The sequence below is a fragment of the Pongo pygmaeus genome, chromosome 7 (assembly GCF_028885625.2).
Source record: "Pongo pygmaeus isolate AG05252 chromosome 7, NHGRI_mPonPyg2-v2.0_pri, whole genome shotgun sequence".
NCBI classification, from domain to species: Eukaryota; Metazoa; Chordata; class Mammalia; order Primates; family Hominidae; genus Pongo; species Pongo pygmaeus.
Genome location: NC_072380.2, coordinates 104,292,501 through 104,313,576, shown reverse-complemented (window position 1 = coordinate 104,313,576; position 21,076 = coordinate 104,292,501). Strand labels below are relative to the sequence as shown.

General features: G+C 36.4%; 1 protein-coding gene across 1 annotated transcript in view; it reads left to right on the top strand.

The window, feature by feature from the left end:
• RUNX1T1 (RUNX1 partner transcriptional co-repressor 1) overlaps positions 1–21,076 on the top strand; it is a 135,712-nt gene that overhangs the window by 113,577 nt on the left and 1,059 nt on the right. The window contains 2 exon segments of the mRNA XM_054498668.2: positions 5,677–5,745; positions 10,851–11,041. Coding sequence (XP_054354643.2) covers positions 5,677–5,745; positions 10,851–11,041 — 260 coding nt within the window.

The window sequence follows — 21,076 nt, the reverse complement described above, 5'->3', positions numbered from 1 at the left end:
CTAACACGGTGAAACCCCGTCTCTGCTAAAAATACAAAAAATTAGCCAGATATGATGGTGCACCCCTGAAGTCCCAGCTACTTGGGAGGCTGAGGCCGGAGAATTGCTTGAACCCTGGAGGAGGAGGTTGCAGTGAGCCAAGATCATGCCACTGTACTCCAGCCTGGAGGACAGAGCGAGACTCTGTCTCAAAAAAAAAAAAAAAAAAAAAAAAGCTTAGTAACTCAGGAGTTTGTTGAATTAATACCATCCCCTGTCCCAAGTGGGTTGGTAGAGGAATTAGTATTTTAAAATACTGCTAGCTGGCAAGTTTTATGATTGTCAAATGATTGAATTATGGAATTTCTCATTGCTCTCTAAATCCTCAGGAAATCTAGCATGAAGGCTGAAAGCACAAACTCAGTAGAATTTCTAGATTCAAATTACTCATTCCTCTTCATATTAGTTTTGCGGCCTTTGGCAGGTCATAATCTCTTTGTGCTTCAGTTTCCTCGTGTAAAATGGGGATGGTAGTATATATATTTCATAAGCATTTCTGTGTAATGAGTTAATAGGTAAAAAACATATGAGACAGTGCCTGACACATAGTAGATGTGTTATGTCTTAGCTGTTATTATTTAGATGTGCATTCTCAAAAAGAACTTTCTGCTGGGAGTAGTGGCTCATGCCTATAATCCCAGCACTTTGGGAGGCTGAGGTGAGAGGATTCCTTGAGTCCAGGAGTTTGAGACCAGCCTGGAAAACCTAGTGAGACCCCATCTCTACCAAAAATCAAAAAATTAGCTGGGCCTGATGGTGCATGCCTGTGGTCCCAGTTGCTCAGGAGGCTGAGATGGGAGGATTCCTTGAGCCCAGGAGGTCAAAGTGACAGTGAGCCGTGTTTGTGCCACTGCCCTGTAGCCTGGGCAACAGAGCAAGACCTTGTCTCAAAATATAAAATTAAAAAATTAATAAAATGAAAAAGAACTTTAAAGAATAGTGGTAAATGAAACTAGTAAAGTTTTTCCTTGGCATTCAAAATTGTGAAGTTACAGTGGATTCATAAGTATTTTTTCATCTACAAAGTACTTCTAAGCAGGTGGCTACTTTAATAGGCACAGAGATTAGAAAAGACTCCTGTCTTAAATATAGTAAATCTGTTGTACCTTTGGGAGCCTAATTCATAATACAAGGCTATAGAAAAATAGATTTCTCCCAGCCAGTGAAATATTTCAACTTCTATACTCTCAAAATATGAAAACCACAAACAAGTTATTCTGTGTATATTTGCATGTAAATGTTTGGAGTTTTGTACCCTTGTATTGATTTCTTTCAATCACATCATGAAATTAATCTCACAGTCATTCAGCTGACTTCATAATGCAAATGCCTACTGTACTTAACTATATTGGGTTTAAAAATATGGGACTATTAGTTAAATATGTCCATCTTTTAAAATTAAGAGGAGATGGTTACTTCCTGGAGCATTAAGTATGTTTGTTGTAAAAGATGGAAATCCTAAAGCAGTTGCTAGCTTCTAGGTTGGATTTGGGCTTCTGAAACCTAGTGTGAAGATTTCTGAATGTATTATCCTTAAAAACAAGTGGCATTTGTAAAGATAAAATTACTTAACTCTTTCTTTCTTTTGATGGTTTTTGTAATAGATATTATCATGATCACAGCCTCATTCTGCCCACTACAGGATGAAGGCCATACCTAGGTGCTGCCAAGCTTTGAGCATTGCTGTCCTGGGTCATATGAGGTCACATTGCTTCTCCAAAGGCTATCAGCTCATCCCTTCATGTATATTGATGGCGGCCCTTGCAGTATCTAGTATCCAATGGTCTCCATCCTGTCGTAAGTGTAGTGCATCTTCCATCTCTTGCATACATCACAGATTGCTCTTTCTGTTCTTTCACATTTCTTACACCATTTTCTGTCACTCTGACCTGGTCTCCTCTCTTCATAGACGTGAATTATTTTCAAGAGGCTCCCTTCATCCTCATCCCCTCTCACCACCCCCCCAACCCCCCAAGCAATTTGCATCCCAAAGCAAGCTAGACTTAATTTAGAAGGACTTTTCTATAATGTTTTCATCTTTCAGTAGTTGCATATATATACACGTTTAACATTTTAGACCATATCATATACGTTCTTCTGTCTTTGCATCTACCACTACATTTTAGAACGATGATTCTTTTTTCTAGCAATTGATATTTTATAGGTGCTTAAGAGTTAACAGTTAAGAATTACTTCTTTAGAATCTAAGCCTTAGACTCTTAGGATGTTTTAGGTAGATGTGTCTAGATTAGCCAGTATTCTAAAATAGTAAAGTCCTAAGAGAGAATTGTCCCTTGTTTTGTTTTTCAAACTCAGTTTTCCCTGTATAGATTTTGATATTGCTGCTGCTTAATCAGAAGAGGAGATATTAAATGTATTAGTCATTTGGTTTCTGAATCTATTAAAGTAGTGTTTATCAGGGTATCAAATAGATTTCTGAGGAGTACACCTACTACCAATCACTCTGTTCTTTCTGTTGGTAGACCTGATGTTTATCAAGTACACTAACTTAGAACTGGAGAGGATATTGTAAAACACGTTTATATAATTATTTCCCTTTAGATTCTGCTATTTTGAAAAACCGTCTTTTAGAAGGTAGGTTAGCATTAAGAAAACTTTTGCATAATTGGCTTTAGCATTGCTATTGGGTTTCTATGTCAGTTAAAGTTTGGGCCTATGTGGACATGGCAGTATGTCAGTGAGAAATTTAGGAAGGTGTAGCCAAAGTGAAACATTGCACAACTTTCCAGTGTGGTATATGTACCCTCAAGACACCTGTGCAGCCCATAGAAGGTGGAAGGTCAATTGAGCCTGGCACTTTAATATTTGAGTCAATTTGGGTGTTATAAACATTCATGGGTGTGAGGCTCAAGTAAAATTTTTGAAAGTGTCATCTAAGAAATTTGAAGATTTTGCTTCCAAGGACAAAGGCAGTGAATTGTGAACTATAGAAATATTTTCTATTTCCAAGTGACATAGATTCTGGGAGTTTAAAAAATTACTTGATGTATATTGCTTAATCCAAACTTCTTCAATGGCTTTATTCTCTTCAAAATTTGTGGTATTTGGATTTTTAACATTGAGAGAAATGATAAACTTTAAAATACTCTATTCACCTTAGTTATTTATAAGAAAATAATTATATAGCCGTTCTTACTAGACCACGTAGTAATAATAATGGTGATAATAATGAGGATAATAGCAAGTACCAGATAATGGGAGTTGAGGATATGTATGTAATAGGAGGTACTTCCTTCAATCCTCACAGCAGTGCTCTCAAATAATAATAGTATTGTCCTCACTTTATTGTAGATGAGGCATCTGAGACATGGACAAACTAACATACCCAGTGTTCCATGGTCAATACCTAGCTTCACTGGGTGCTAGAACTAACTTTCTTCAGCCTGTGTTGCCTGGGGCTGGTAATTAGCATCTTTCATGCGTGGACTTTGGATACCTAAACATTACCTTTCCTGTTCTTTATCATAATGATCGACTATTTAATTTAAAAAAAAAAATGTTTTTAGGCTGGGCATGGTGGCTCACACCTGTAATTCCAGCACTTTGGGAGGTCAGCTGACCTGACGTCAGAAGTTTGAGACCAGCCTGGCCAACATGGTGAAACCCCATCTCTACTGAAAATACAAAAATTAGCTGGGCTTGGTGGCATGCACCTGTAATCTGAGCTACTTGGGAGGCTGAGGCAGGAGATTCGCTTGACCCAGGAGGCGGAGGTTGCAGTGAGCTGTGATCATGCCACTGCACTCCAGCCTGGGCAACAGAGCATGACTCTGTCTCAAAAAAAAGAAAAAAGAAAAATAAGTTTTTATTAACTACAAGTCTCTTCTTAACACAATAAATGAAAAAAAATTTGCTACTTTGAAGTCACGTTTTTTCTTTCTTCAAACTTTACAGATCTGTTCTTATTCTTATCCAATAAATTATGCTTAAATCAAGTCTTTTCTCCTTAAAAGTTGTCTTTTAATGTCATAAGTAAATCTCTGTGTTGTACTGTGTCACATGGCTAAATATGAACTTGATTGCACTTTATTTCTTCTGGAAATAGTTATAGTGGTAAGGAAGATAATCTTGATAAATCTAATTAGCTGTATCACATTTCCTTTTAGGTTGTTTATGCATCAGTTTTATCTTGCCTTAAGAGTGAAAGTTACCTCAGTAAAAACGTTTTTATTTTTGTCATTTACTTTATAGAAATGAATATACACAGGAGAATGCATAGATATTTCCAGTCCATCCTGTTATTAAGTAGTCATGACATCACAGTGTAAACTTTTGAAAATAAACTTTTAAATATTTGGAATAATTTTAGATTAAAAAATTGCAAAGATGATATAGAGAGTTTCCATATATTCCTCACCAAGCTGTAGTAAATTTTTGCTAATTCAGAATAGTTGAGAAAATCTAATATTCTTGCCAGTTGATAATCTGTGTGCCCTGCAAGAATTCAAAGCATTCAAATGTATTTAAAGCATTCAACTATAACAACATATACTTAGCTAAACTCATCGTGCTTTTCTTTATTTTTGACATTGTGTAGCACCATATAATATAGGAGACTGGACTGAATGTCTTGATCTTCAACATAACCGTTAGATAAAGCGTTTAAAAATATATGCTACTCAACATTTACTGTACACATAGAGAAAATTTCAGTTTTCCTCAGAATTTATCATAGGTTTAATAATTAAGTTTTATAAAAGTTAAAATGATTTTTTTCTTACTGAACTCTTCTATATAAGGAGGCTTTTATTGAAAATCCAGTATGGAAGACATGAAATGCATATTTTAGCTATGGAAGACTGTATACACTTTGTTTACTTTTGAGCATATGTAAGAACTATAAAATGTTTTGTGTTATTTCCATGAACATATTTTAGGAGTTAGCATTCCTATATCAAAGTTATTAGTTGTTTTCTTAAACTTTTAAAATTTGAGAAGCATAGTAAGCACAGCATTTAATTTAAAGTGGAACTTCATTTCCTTTTCTGGAAAGCATGGGCTAATTCTCTTTGCTCAACAGAATGTCTGTGAATCCATTCTAATGAGTCTTTCTGGCTTTCACCCATGTCATATCCATATGATCTAATTTGTGTGAAAAATTTTAATGGTCACTGAGATTTTTAAGAATTAATTAAGTGTGAGAACTGGTTAGCCATAGAGTGGAGCTTGCTATTCATTGAAAGGTGGCAGAATCAGAGCTCTGTGGAAATTACATTACCTGAACATTTGGTTGTTTAACCACAAGTTTGACTCATGAAAGGAAAACTACCAAATACAATTTATTTTCTTTAACAAAATACATCTATAGAAGTCTCCATAGTCAGAAAGTGCTGAGAACAGTGTTCCCAAACATCATATTGTATAATGAAATCAAGTTGCTTTGGCTTTGAGCATGCATGGCATTTAGACCAATGACCTTCTGTTTTCCTTGGGCTCTGATGACAGGCCTTGCTATTTTTATGTATTTTCAAGAAGTGAAATGTTTAGCCTTTTAAAATTGTGTTTTTGTAGAGAAGCCAGGAGAATGGGCATTGCTTACTTTCACTCTGTGCGATGACACAAGTGTGCTTACAGTACTCTCCTCCTCTCTCCACCCCCTTCCCATCCTTTTCATAGACGCGCATCGGGAATTCCTTCACAGGCCTGCGTCTGGATACGTGCCAGAGGAGATCTGGAAGAAAGCTGGTAAGAATTGTTCAGAAACATGAGTTTCGTGTTCTGGCAGCTGTGTGCAGTTGTTAAATGCAGTGATGTGAGGAATGGCAAGAAAGGACTTTACTGCTAACAACAACAACAGCAAAAACAAAACAAAAAAACACAAAACAAAACACCTGATTAATATTCTTAAACCAGGCCTGATTACAAGATGAAATCATTTTTATTTTAGTAACATCTGCCAGTTTCACTATAATTGAGAAGCTGGCAATATTTCCATTATAAAACTCCATTTTTTTCAGGGCCGTAATGATTTCAGGCTGAAACTTGGCATAGGAGGTCTTAGCTTGCATGCATTTTTTTTCTTTGATGAAAAAATGCCAGTGTCTTAGAAATTAAATTGCATACTTCAGCCTTTTCTCCTGCATCCAAAACAAAAAACAAAAAACAGAAAAAAACCAAAACCAACATCAAATCTAGTTGACTTGTTAAAGTACTCAGATAATTTTTTGGTTACAATCGACTTTTAAAATTGTTCTTCTGTACTAATTAGTATTCAACGATCAGAGCTAAATTACTCTTTAAGTGAATGACAAAGTTACTAAACATTTATTTTTGCTTTTCATATACACTATCTGCTTTCCATTACAAGATGCTGCTCTATATTTTGTAATAGTAGATTTAAAGCTCCTCCTGACCCACTGACTTGTTATTGGGCTTAAAGAAGTCCAGATCTGTGAGAATTTTGGTGGAACCACCTCGCAAGCAAAAACCTTTATGAAAACCAACTCAGTAGATGAAACATAAACCTGTTTCAAGAGTTAAAGAGGCCATGAAAAACATACTGTGGCTTTCAGCTGCTGTAACTCCAGCTCTTAAAATAGTTTGTCTTTTTTGACTTGGGAAACTGGGAAATGCTACTTCTACAAACAGTACAAATCGAAGAGTCAGGGGACAGATTTTTTGTTTTTCTCTACAGAAGATTTCTCTTTGGGATTTCACTCAGCTGTGTTTGTAGTTCTGTGTAACTTGCTGACTCTCTAGTCACATGTATCTTATCCAAGTATTTTTATACATTTTCCAAGAAATACCTGTTTTTGTGAGAGTGATAATGAGCTTTAAAATCTGATAGCATTCTAGGTTTAGTAGCCCAGATTAAGAATTAGAAAGCTGTCTTGCACGTCCAATACGCAAATTAGATAGGTCCATTTAGCTTAAAGGTTAAAATACATATGTTGCTGAACTGTGTAGTTTTACCAGATTTACTGTAATAGTCATGTGGTACTCCCAAGCTGTTAAAAATATGCCGAGTAGCACCTACCTGAAAAGACGGGCAACATCTTCCTTCTGACCATTTTTCTCCTCCATTTCTAAGCTGTCAGTGCAACTTATTCCAATAAGAAGTACAAATAATTGTGATTTTGGACAGAAGAAGGGTGACTTTATGTTCAGAGGAGTGAGTCTTTTCTCTGCACTTCCCTTTTTAAGTATATTTAAGTTAAATTCTTGATAGTTCATAAAGAAAAATTACCAGTAAGGTCTTGTGTAATCCGAATTCCTTATGTGCTATTATCTGCTCAAGTCTTTGTTTGACTGCTATTAAGTGAGAACAGATTTTTCTGAATATAGCACCTTTGTTGGAAAGTCAACTTGAATAGCTATGTACAAAGGAAGTCCTACCATAAGTGGTAAGCAATTGGATGCAGATTCAAAGCTGCACTATGTATTTTCCACTTAATCAGTTGCTTATTTTTTCCTACATGGCATATTGTTATCTATTGAATCCATTATTATTTTTCTTTACTGTCTGTTTTGGGGGTTTTTAAACCTAATTCTGGATATAATTTAGGTTTTGGGGACTTAAGAGAGTAGAGAAAGAGCACTACTTGTTTTTGTTGTGTGCTTGCCCTCTCCAAGAAGGGTTAAACCTTATCTAGGAAGTGTTTAGATTATTTGTTACAGTGTCTATCATCTACAGTAGGTTTTCAATCTAAAATATGACATTAAATTTGTATTCTTCTCATAGTGGTATCCCTAAACTGCTGCTTAAAAACAGTTTGGGAATAGTTTTCTATGGATATATGCTAAATTTTAAGGAGTATATTAAATCCACAAAGTATGGATGACAGTTTCATCTAGAAATCTCCAGTAACTACTTATAATATTTATCTTTATAGGCTTCTTAAATGGCATTTCTAGTGTTTAGTGTCAAGGCATCCAACATGATGTAAACACCAAGGGCAGAATGTGACATCTGCACTCAGCTTGTTACAATTTGAAAGCTTTTATCCTAGCTTTCTAAAATTGGCCATGGGCAAAAAAATTTTTTGAATAAAATCTATAAAGTGTGTCTTTGCAATGAAATTATTATACATTATCTTTGTTGCTATCTTTGTTGCAAAAGATAGGTGAATAAAGCATTTGAAAAATACAAGAGGGGCAGAACACCCAAAACTTGATGTAGCATAACGAATGCATCCACTTTCACAGAAAATTGTAATTACAAGTATACCCTGTGCTTGAAAGTACATCATATAGCTTTTTGCATCATTTTATTTTGAAATGATTTCAAACATGCAGGAAAGTTGCAAAAAAAAAGTACAAAAATTTCCTCTATAACCTTCACCTAGATTCCCTTATTTTGTCATATTTGCTTTAGTATTTTCTCTTTTCCTCTCTTTCATCCTCTTCTTTCTCTTAAATATATGTATATATTTCTAATCATTTGAGAGTAAGTTGCAGACATAATTTCTCTTTACCTTAAATGATTTGAATGTCAGTTTACCAAGAACAAGAATATTCTACATAACTTCAGTACAGTTACCAAAACCAAGACTTTCTCATTGATACAAGACTATTATTTAATCTACAGACCCTATGCAAATCTTTCACATTGCCCCCAATAACACAATATAATAACATAACAACACACATTTTTAAAGATTAGAAATCCAAAACATTGTTCAAGGCCATATTCTCCTCTAAAAGTAGTATTTTTTAAAGCGAAAGTAACAAATGCACTCAAAAGTTACAAGGGGTCTTTATGAAACTGGAAAAAAATCTAACATAAAGATGGTTTTAAAATTGTAACAATGTTTTCTTCAGTATATTTCTTTTTACACGATCAGAGAATGTTTGCAGTTGGTAATAAATATTCAAGCACCTTGCAAATGTCCTACCAATTCTCTTTGCTGATCTGTATATGCCTGTGGGATTAGAATAGGAATGCATAATTTAAATATAAATTGCCTGATTTGCATATACAATTAGTCAAGCTACAGCTTTGATCGTAAGCAAAAATTATTGTCCTGTACTACCACTTAGATAGAATTTTAATTCACCTTGAATATTCAAACTAAATTAGACCCTGGCTGTATAGTTAGAAGGGCAGTACTTCCCTTGTGTCCCAAGTCATTTATGATAGGGTAATAAAGGCATCTTTTCACCTCCTGGTGAAGAAGGTGCTATAAGCTGTTTGCAATACTCTGATTCTGTACAGATTTTAAATGCATATCTTAAAGCAGCTAACAACGGCTTAATATAATTTAGTTAATATTTCCACTATGGATCTTTTACTTATATTTTAGTTTATAAAACCTAGCAGACAGTAATTGCAAAGAAATGTACTTCAGATATAATGCTGCTAAAATGACAGAGGCTACAAAAGTCATGACAGTTAATTACTAGTGGAGAGCTTCTGATGATTCTCAAGTCATGGACGATAGATGTGTGAAATAAACCGGAGGAATTGAAGAAACAATAGGAGTACTTGCATCTCTTACATTTTTAATCTACAGTAAAACATTTTTATTAGGAATCTATGTTTTTAATTAAACAGAACATTTAATTAAGGTGCTTTTTAAGTGGGTGAAACAATTAAGTGCAAGCACTTGAATGAAACATGTCATAATTAGTTTTAATAGAGTGTTAATTGGTACTAGGTTTGCCAAGTTAATAATTACTGCTTATTAAATTTTCAATTAATCATTGTCATTTTGCTTTGAATAAAGATGAAAATTAGATAAACTAATTTAGGGGGAGGATATTTTCCCCTGTTAATTAGAACAGTTAATTTTTTAAAATGGAAATTACTTGTTTTAGTTGTCAGTCTTATGTTGTGCATTAGTTGAATCTTTGCACCCTTTCCTCAGCCAAAAATAAAGAGCTTATTTGACACCTTGCAGACTTGTAGTCAGGCCTGATTGTTTTGGCCCATGGTATGATTCAGTTATATTTGTCTAGTGCAACAGTTGGTTATGTAAAACCACTGTATATATTTGGTAAAGTAAATGGACAACAGCTTAAAATGTAAAAATGAGATTTTTTTAAAAACCTCTATCATTTAACCTATAAAGGCACATATTTATATTACTCAGGAAATGACTTTTCAAAAGTAAAACTGGATCATCCATTATAGCGTTGATTTTTCATTAAAAGGTCTATAGTAACTTAATTGCTATCTGAGTTACCTTTTCACTATTGTGTTGTAGATTATGCCAGCAACTAATAGTTTGCACTTAGTTGTTTATGTGTAAAATCCATTCTCGCCCTCTCTTTTTTTTCTGAACTCTTGACCTGTGGACCCTCCTATATTCATATTAACTTATAGCATTGTGGAAAACTGACTTTATGTGTCTGAATTATTCAGACAGGTTTCTTGCGAATGTCCTTGTCCTTTAACTTCTTATCTGGTCTCAGAATCATTTCTGGAGGCATTACTTTGGTTAAAAAAATTATAATAATGATATAGGAGTTTCAAAAAATATTTCCATAAATTCAAGTTAAGGAAACATTTTCACCCTGTGTTTTCCTAAATGTATGTCAAAAGATCTGCTAGTTTTGAGACTGCTGGAACTACCCAATAATTTGGATAAGAGTCATCCTTCTTCTATAGAATTCTATAAAAAAGTAATCAGATAGTGGGCATGGTGGCTGGTAGGCGCCTGTAATTCCAGCTGCTAGGGGAAATTGATGCAGAGGATCACTTGAACCCAGGGGTTCGAGACCAGCCTGGGCAATATAGTGAGACCTGACTCGGAAAGAATAAAAAATTTAAAAGAAAAGTAATCCATATCCAATGACTTCGGCTAACTGAGAGATGTTTTCTTGTCTGGTTTGGCCTGACTGGCACACAGAGGAGGCCGTCAACGAGGTGAAGCGCCAGGCGATGACGGAGCTGCAGAAGGCCGTGTCTGAGGCGGAGCGGAAAGCCCACGACATGATCACGACAGAGAGGGCCAAGATGGAGCGCACGGTTGCCGAGGCCAAACGGCAGGCGGCGGAGGATGCGCTGGCAGTTATCAATCAGCAGGAGGATTCAAGCGAGGTGAGGCATCTTGGGAAGCTCCAAATAAACAAGAGAGTTTTCATTCATTTGAGTGCTCATTTTTCATTCAAGGTGATCACTTTAGATAAATATTTGGAAAAAAATTTAGAACAGTGTGGGGAAAGTCAAGGTATTCGTGAAATTTGCCAAGAGCTGATCACATTTGTCTTTTTATTGAACACCCAATCTTTGCCAAAAAAGGTTTTGAATGTTTGGTAGGTTACTGATTCAAGTGAAATCTTATAACTTCCCAGCATTATTTAGAGACTCACAGCTTGGCTGTGTGTGTGTCTGTGTGTGTGTGTGTGTTGTGTATGTGTGCATGTGCATATGTGTATGCTTGCTTTCTAATTAAAGGGATTTAATAGATACTGTGTAAGCTGTGGTCTCCAAAGACATCTGGCAGGCTTGGGATTGAAATCACTGCCTTAGCTATTGGTCCTAAAGTCCAATGCTAAAACAATGTTTGCATCAACAGTATTTCTAAGAGATCTTGGAGACAGTCTGTACTTCCACATTATTTGTGGTAACCCATATGATGGTCATTTCGTAGCATAACATTGCTGCTAGAGGTAATGTTACATATATTATTGTTCCAGTATAATAATTCTCACACACACACACAAAACACACACACACACACACACACAGCTAGCCTAAATGGCTCAAAGATCTGCAAAGTAACTAAAACACAGTATCTAACATGATTTTTAAAATATAGCCTGGAAAATCAGAGCAGAATAGTAATGCTCCACGTTAATTAATATAGCATCACAATCCTTAACCCCAGAGTAACTTTAGATAAAGGACTGCAATGGGCTGCTCTCACCAAGCTGAACTCGCAATGGCATGGACTGATAAATCAATGGTCTACTACAATACATATCTATAATTTGTGAGGGAGAGTAAGTATTTAATTTCTACCAGGCTTTTCTGTAGATGAAAGACTCTGCGGGAATCACTCAATGCCCAGAGTTTCTATTTAATGCGTAGCAGATGAATAACAAGGGGACAAAAGGAATTGATTTTCAACATTTGAAAGTTTCTCAGGAAAAGAGGGACAAAGGGAAGTTTATCTGCCCTTTAACTGCTGACTTTTCCATTGTTCAATTAAACTAGACATAAATGCAGTTTTATTGGTATCTTGTGGCTAAGATATAAGGACTTTGTTTTGTGTTTTTTATTTTAAAAACATTATTAGCATCTTTTGAGGAGAATTTATCCTTCTCTGTTCAAATGAGCAATATCGTGAGGCACAGTTGATGTCATATCATTAAAACTATCACTTTCACATGAACATTTTAGGGCTGTTAGGTATGTTAAGAGTACTTTTTAGGTCACCAAATTCTAAAGACAGATGTCTAGGAAGAAATTGTCAATTAAGTCTTTGTACTCAGGCAGTAACATGCTGTATTCCTTCAGTATTTATAAGCTTTGTGTCTTTATTCCTAAAACCTATTTAGAAAATATATGATCTTGACACCAATATTTAGCATTATAAATAAACCCTGTTAAACAGTATCCGTGATAGGTTATTCAGTCATATCTACTACTAAGGTAAGAATGATCTTCTGTAATAATTGTTTTTCTTTTTTTTTGACCTCTTGGGGGAACTGATCTTTAATATAGCATTACCAGTGTCTTCAATGACACTTCCCCAAGAATTTTAAAGCAGACCATGGTAGAGGAAAGGGTTTGGAATTCAGAGGGTCAAACTTAATTCCTGGCTCCAATTCTTACAATTCTTTGATTTTTGAGAAAACCACCGAACCTGTAAAAGCTTCGATTTTATCATGATCTGAAGAAGAGTGGAAGTGTCTAGTGTATGGCTTGAACCTTGAGTTATGCTATGGATGAGGAAACTTACCTGGCCAAAGTTACACAGCTAGGAAATGGCAGAGCCTCAACAGGATCTCACAGCATGCTTTCAGTCCCTATGTTGTTGTGTAACAATGAAATAAGGATCTTTTCATAAGGATCATTAAGATAATTTTTAGATGCAGATAAAGACAGGCAACTTAGGTCTGTTTTCTTATTCTTTAAAGTGCAAGACCACTTTTAAGACTTGGGGAGGAATCATCTCTAGAAGGATTAAGCCTCTTTTCTCCAAAAATAATGTAAATAATTTCCCAAGAATAGAAGAAAGATGGAAAAAAGACCTCTTTACGCCCAATAAGGCCCATATTACCTTGTGCTTTAAGTATTTTATGAATTGTTCTGTTTTCTAAGAAAAATGAATGTTCTCATTTCTTAGAAGTTTAATGTGCAAAACTTACCAGAGAGTGCACTGTAACCTAGGGTGCAGGGCAACCACACGTCCCACTTTGGGTGGAACTGTCCATTGACACCTAGTGTCCCAATATAATTATTACGAGCGCCCCCTTCCACTGTCAGGTGTCCTGTCTTCAATGATAAGTTGAATGGTCCCACCTCTTAAAGGCCATGTTCATCTGATCAGATGATCGTCTTTTGCTAGCACGGCTCAGAGGCAGATAGGTGTGGCAGAAAGTATCTGAGAGGAGGACCCAGAAGTCCTGAATTATGGCCCCAGCTCAGTTACTGTCTCAGAGGTCCTCGGGCAATTCATTTTATTCCTGTCAGCCTCCATTTCTGCTTAAGGAATGGGACGATATTCACTTACCTTACAAGGTTGTTTAAAAGATTTTTAAAATAGTGTTTTTGAAAGCTATAACACAATATATTATTATCTGCTCATATTTCCCACAGTTTTTTAAAAATCACAGTATATACTAAAGTATTCCTACTGAAACAATATTCTTTTCTCCCTTTCCCTTTCTTTATTTGAAGCCACCACCTATTGTAAACATCTGCCCATCTCTTACCTAGGTCAGGTATAAACTATATAATCCAAATCTATAACAACGTATATGTGGTAAGATACACACGTTATTATTCTCTTTCCTTCATAGTGACTGTAAGAAGGAATCTAAGCTTCGCGATCAGAAGACCAGAGTTCTAGGCCTAGCTTGGCCGTTTATGTTTCTTCTGTGCTGTTTGTGTTAACTCTAGACATCCCTGAATTCTTCTCTCTGTAATTTCTGAATTTACCCTTTCTCTTCCTACCTCAGTTTTCTTTCATATGTATAAAATGGAGCTAATGATGCTCCTTCTGCTTAGAAAAAACAGTGGTTCTGAAAGATTGGCAGTGGAAATGTTTCAGAAGGAGGAGAGGAGTTGAGAACATTTGATTGGGGAGACCAGCAGAAAGAAGGCTTGGAGGCAGGAATGAATAACTCATGGTTATTATTTGTAGGTGGGCGGGGGAGGGGGGCACGTAAAATTTATCATCCAAACTGGGATGCTTTTTGGAGTAAGAAAGGGTGCTCTTGCTTAGACAGACCAGTCTGGTAAACCATTCGGTCCTAGGCTCATGGGAACCCACAGTCAGCCAAGTTATTGGAGGTTGCATGAAGTTTGTTTTGCCTGAGATGAAATAAGACGACCTATGATGAGTGTTTAACTCTGAACCAGGCATGGTATAAAGTGCTTTCTATACTTTAGCTCGTTTGCTTCTCACATCGGCTCTGACAAAGTAGATAGTGTTACTTTCCTCATTTTACTGATAAAAAAAAGCTGTGTCTTGAAGGGATTAGGCCACGCTCAGTGTCTCATGGTCAGTAATTGTGAGCTGGTCCTTAGCTCAGGTAGCCCGACTTTCAGGCCACCTTCTTAGTAGCTACATGGTGGGAGTGGGAGGTGTTTGTTTGTTTGTTTGTTTGGTTGGTTTTTCCTAATTGTGTACTGTATCTATTTTTTACTGGACTTCATGATTATTTCTACCTAGTTCTCAAACTTTACTTGGATTTATAGGCTGATGGTATTACTATCAGTTAGAATGACACTGGACTTGCAGCAGATATCTAAGCAATGTGATGCTTACTGTACTTTCTCTTTTCCCAGTGGATTATATATTTAACCCAGAATATAATGCCAGCATTAGCATAAATCAGAAATTCACTGAATCTGATCATCTTAAATTCTTTTATTTTTTCCATATTTATTTCCATTTTTCATTTCCTGTATACAGATAAAGCTTTTTCCAGTGAATGCTCTCAGATTGCAGCTATTTCCAAGGAAACTTCTACAGCTTTCTTTGAGATACATACCTTATACTAGCTTAGGTGATTGAAGCAAGAAACTGCAAGTGAGCACAGAAACAGATAAATACTTTTATTGTTCTAATAGTTTAGAGTTTTAAACTACCAAAGTGATGTTTTTCCCCCAGGTTAAAACAGCCTTAATTTATCATTCTTATATAGGTGCAGAGCTGCACAGTTATACCAACCTCAGTGTAATCTGTGAAGTTTGGCCCAAACTGGAAATGCCACCTGTGTAGACTCTGAATAAAACATAGGGGCCTCACAGCATGGGTCCTGTCAAAGCCTTCACAATCTCATCAGACCAGTTGATTCCCAGAAAAATTTGGAGCTCTCAGAGCATGAGCTATGATGCTATGTTACAATTTATATATATATATATATATATATATATATATACACACACAATATACAATATGTACAATTATATATATAATATATATATATGCCAGCTGTTTGATTCCATAGATGTTCATGGTATAGTAGACAGGGCACTGGGCTAGGATTGACCTTTGGTTGCTCACCTCTTGAAGCTTTGGTTTTCTCATCTGCAAAATTTGGGATAACGTTTCTGTGATCTGCCTGCTTTGCAAGGTGGTTGAGAGGTGCCAATGAGATGAGGAGGTATTTTATTAAAAGAAAAGTCACCTTACAAATGAGCAGTGTGTCTATATAAGAACGAAAGAGGAAAACGGAGCAGAGAACCAGTTAAGAAATGATCCTAACAGGAAAGGTGGCAAGGGAATTAGAGTAGTGACTATGCGATTGAAAAGGAGAGAGACCACAGAGGTAAAGTCTGTGGAGTTTGGCACTGAATGGTTTCAGGGGCTAAAGAAAGAGGGGTTTGCAATAAAGTGACAAAATCTTGGGCATGAGTGTTGCCAAAGACTGAAATGGACCCACCAGAGTTGGGTTTAGGGAATACTGACTTAGAGGAGCATCCTGGTGGAGGTACCTACAGAACAGGCAGTTCAAAGTAGGAGCACAAAGCTCAGGAAGAAGATAACAAGGAGAAACAGGTTTGAGAGTAATTTGCTTACAGCTGATCATTGAAACTACAAGATCCCACAAGGGGCAGCATGAGAAGGAAAAGATATTCCTTTTCTTTATGCCATCATCCCTCCCTCCCTCACTATCAACTACAGGGAAAAGAACAAACAGCAGAAGAAGTTATTGTATAAGAAAGAGAATTTTAGTAGTATCTAGGAAGCCAAAATTAGGGGAAATTTCAACAAGAGGCATTTAATAAGGAAGAACGGGGAAGTAGTCAGCAATGGTAAATCTTCAGAAGTTTTGAGGACAGCAAATGAAGTTGGAGAAGGAATTATTAGTCACTAATGAAGTATGAGGGGAAGTAAGTTAATGTTCTTCTCCTGTAGCTGTCAGTGCCCGTGGGTGATAGCACTTAATTTGAATAGGGACCGTCAGCCTTCTAATTCTAAAGGTTGTAAGGTGCTGGATCTGGAGCAAGGACTGTATCTACTCTCTCTCTCTTCCAGTCAGTACCAAAAGGAGAGAGTGGTGGTGGTACCTGCCCTTTATTCAGGACATATGAACATCATGCACTGTGCTTAGCACTGACATAATCCTGAATAATCCTGCAGTTATTATTCCTGCTTTACATGTTCTGTTGCTCCAAGGGTTAAGTAACTGGCTTGTGGTTCTAAAGCCACGAAGTGATGAAGTTGGAAATGAAATGAAGTTGGCCTGGCTTTTGAAGCCTGTGCCATTTTCATTACACACTCTGACACCTTGTCTTTGCTGCCTCTAACTTTATCGTTCAATTTCTGTCCATTTTTGGGAGTTAAGTGCCTGCTAACCTGTTCTTGCCACAATGAGAGCTAATAAAAGATCTGAAATTGACAAAATGTGACATTTTAGAAAGAGTATTTTTAATTTGCAATCCAAACATCTGGGTGAATCAAACTTTGGCTATGTAATTTTATATTTTTGTGACTTGGGGCAAGCCTTTTACTGTGAAAATTATTTATTTTGAGGGTCCCAGTTTCTGAAACTGCAATCATGTGAAAATGATTTTAAATTGTCAAGTGCAATGCAAGTAGATGATTATGCAATCTTAATGTGAATTTAAGTCGATGTGTTGCCTTCTGTAGGATTCTTAACATTTGAGGAGTTTCAATTACAATCATTCTATTATATTTAAATTTATTACACATCGATTTTGTGCAAGTTTTCCTGAAGAATTATAGATATGTAAGACCTGGAGAGACTTAAAGCAGTTCAGAGACAAAATAAAAGATATTTTGTCCTTCAGAAAAAGATTTTTCTGCAGTAAGAACCAGAAGGGATGTGTGCCTGTACAACAGAAAGATCATTCTCTAAATGTTTTTCTTAGGGACAAAGAGAAATGCTGATTTGAAACAAAGTGTCAAATACCTTCAATATGCAGTGTTGGCATTCAAAAGCTTCAATCCATTGATTCTGTATATAGCCTTGTATTTAGTATATTTAGTAAAGGGGAGGTTCGTGTTCAGCCACAAATTCTTCATCTGAGTCACAACCTAACTTTGGTCAATTGACTTATTCTTACTTTTCAGATAGGGAGGAAAATATATTTTATGCCAAAAAGGAAATAACATTATCACAAATAAAGGAAGACTATAAAGTGCCATGAGCTTTGGGAATGAAATTTGCTGTGAAATGGGTATCCGTGAGCTTTCTACACTATTATGGTAATTTCAGTGACATCACTCCTTAGAGGCCTGAAAGGGAAGCTCAGTCATTTAAAAATAAAATAAATAAATAAAACAATTATCAGGAAATACTATCTTGAATATAAAATGCACAAATTGCAAAATGTAAAATTAGATTAAACCATTCACTGCCTTTATCCCAGCCCCTGTGGATAGACACGTGGCTGTTAGACACAGTTTGCAATTTCCACCTTTGTGAACAGTAGAAAGCTTAGAATGATCCAAATTGGAGTACCCACAAGATTCTGCACCTTCCGCTGTTTCCAGAATTGTGACTATTCAGGGGCTGAGTGCCACTGATCAGGCATCAGTCTTGCAGGTATGGATTAGCCAACAGTAAATTCATTAGAGCATCCAAGAGAAATATATTAATAGAAATTGCTCTTTCAGTTTTCTAATGAGCTTTTAAGAATGAATATGCGCATTGGAGCGTTTGTTAGTTGAACACTCACTAAAGTTCCCTACACATTCACTGCAATGCAGTGTCAAGAGAAATAAAAATTTGCAGATTTTTTTTAACCAGATCATTAAAATTGCTCTTTTTGTAACTTCCTACAGCTGAAGGTTGTTTTTTCTTTTGTCCCAGTGGTGGGTGGTAAATGAATAGTATCAAACAACTTGAGAATGAAACTAGAGGTAAAACTAGCCAGACCCCTTAACTCCTGGATCAGAACCAGACAATACTAGGCAAGAAGGCTCAATTCCCAGCAGCTTCACGATCCAAAACATCTGTTTCTGTATTTGGCACAATTCCACTTTTTTATTTGTAAAATTGTTCCCGTCTTTGAAAACACTTTAAAAAATAAAGAAGCCCCCATTCTGTCTCCCTTTCCACTTCCCAGCACATGCATCTGTAATTACCTGGTTTAGTCTGTGTGTTTAATCAGTTTAAATTGAGAATGTTGCATACATCTGATTTCAATCTGAAGCAGCCATTGAGTATTGGACAGTTACCACCCTGTGTCTGCCAAAACGTGCCTCTGCCAAAAAACGGATAGGACTCACACCAGGGTATTTCCTAAAGAAGCCACTTGACTCAGATTAGATGTTTAATTTCCTTAAAATATTGTTTTGGATGTGAGTCTCTGTTCTCTAATTGGAATATTCTGATGTAATTTAGGAATATAGCTTATTTGCTGAGTTTGTTCCAGGATCCAGCTGGCATTATTCTAAAAGCCTAAACCTCAAGGAAGTTAACTTCACTCTGAGCACTGAGTATTATACCTCACAGCTTTGAAGGGTGGGCCAGGCCCACGTTTGCTCACGTCTTTGTGGAACCATTGTACATGCAATACAGTTGAATTAATTTTGAGAGAGAAAGGCTTCTAGTTATGGTAATGAAACTTCCGATCAGAGCTTCACATCTTTTGAGATAGTTTCTTAAATTAATTGAAGTAGGAAAAAATTGTTTTGTTCTACTACTGACTATTCATTTAAATTTTAACTTATGACATTTTTTGACATATCAACCAAGTTTCTAGATTTCCTCAGCAATAGTCACTTAAAACACCTGTCATTGGCCAGAGTTTGAGATTTTAAGTTTTTGTTTTGTTTTTCCACGTTGGATTGTAATTTCTTTTCTTTTTTATTTCTGTTTTTTGTTTGAGCTTTTCTGCTCAACATAGCAATGTCTGATGGTTAAAGAAATAAGAACATGGAGCTGGGCTCTTTCTAAAAGTTTTAAATTGGAGTTCTTGAGTTCAAAGGCTTTCAGCACATGCAAGCCTCTGGGAACCCGTTTATTTGTTAACAATATTAGGATGGCTGCTAAAAATTCCCTTGCACATTTTGCACAGTGGTAAAGCCATACACAGGGTGATGGGCTGACGTTTCTTAGGAGTGTAGTGTTGTCAGCAGCTCATGAGCTTACCTTAAGCCACACAACCAGCATGCTGGAAGCAAAGCAAATGTAGAGAACACAGTAGGGAGACTTGTGAATATCTACCTATGTCAGGGCTTTAAAAATCTTTATCACACAAGCACATAGCGTCAGCTGTTTGGGGTTACCAGATTGTAGTCAGAAGTTTGTTTTTCAAGGACATAATCAAAACCAATGAAGATAAAGAATAAAAAGTTGAATGGCATAAAGCTAAGATCACTTACTACAGTTTTGCATAATGGGATTGGTCTTGCCAAAGAAACTAGGAACATTTAAACATTTAAAGTCAGCTTTGTGAGGTCCCCCTCCCCACCACACTCATAGGAGGATCCCTGAAGGTTGGTTTCTTCCTCATTCCTCCTTGCCTGCTTAGGACCTGTCCCCAAAAGGTGCTCTTCTGTCTCTGGTATGTTTGTGCTCTAATTCATGATGCATTTATCTTAAAGTTTAAATCCTGGTGGCAGCCTCATTCCCACTTTTCTCATGTCTTGCAAAACACTGCCCACAACTGGCAGTGAACTTGCTAGGGTTTGAGTTTTGTTCTCATCACTCCCAAATGAGCCCCAGTTCCCTCTGCTTTTCTGACTTCCCAGAGTTGCTGAGGCACAAAGGAGCAGCAGAGCAGCTCCATTGGCTGGAAAGAACTGTGTGCAAATAGAATTGTTATTTGGCTGGTTTTAGCATTTCTCATTTCTCAAAGCCAAATAAGGCATAGTCTAATTCATTCATTTCCCAAATATTTATTGAACACTTCTATCTATCAGGCACGCATTCTGGGTGCTTCAGATACAGGGAGAAAAAACAAACTGAGGATCCTGTCCTTCAGGGACCTGAGGTAAAGGGGGTTGTTTTAACACAGTCCTAGCATTTGGTTGTAAGGTTCACTGAATAGATGCACTGAAAGAACTAAAGACATAGAGAGGTTAAAGGACTTTGCCTCACCCTGTCTAGTCTGAAGGAGCAGGGAATAGAATCCCTTATATTTATTTGAATCCAATATAGATATGGTTCTGGTAGTTTCTTTGTTATTCCTTTTAGTATCTAAAAGGAAGAAGCTTCTGCTCAGATATATCTCTGTGTCTGACTATTGTGGTATAGGTATTGGGAAAAAATTTTGAAATAGTAATTGCTAGTCAATATGAGTGAAGGGAGAATTTACATACAAAGATAACCAAACCTAAAAAGAAAGCATGGTATAGTAAGAACTTAAAAAGTCTTCAACTACTTTGTCAGATGCCATAGTAGTTGTTGGCAGAACAGTTTGGACAACCATCCCATCAAAACCTGCATCTTCTGTGTTTAGTGTTTGTATCCATACGTGAAC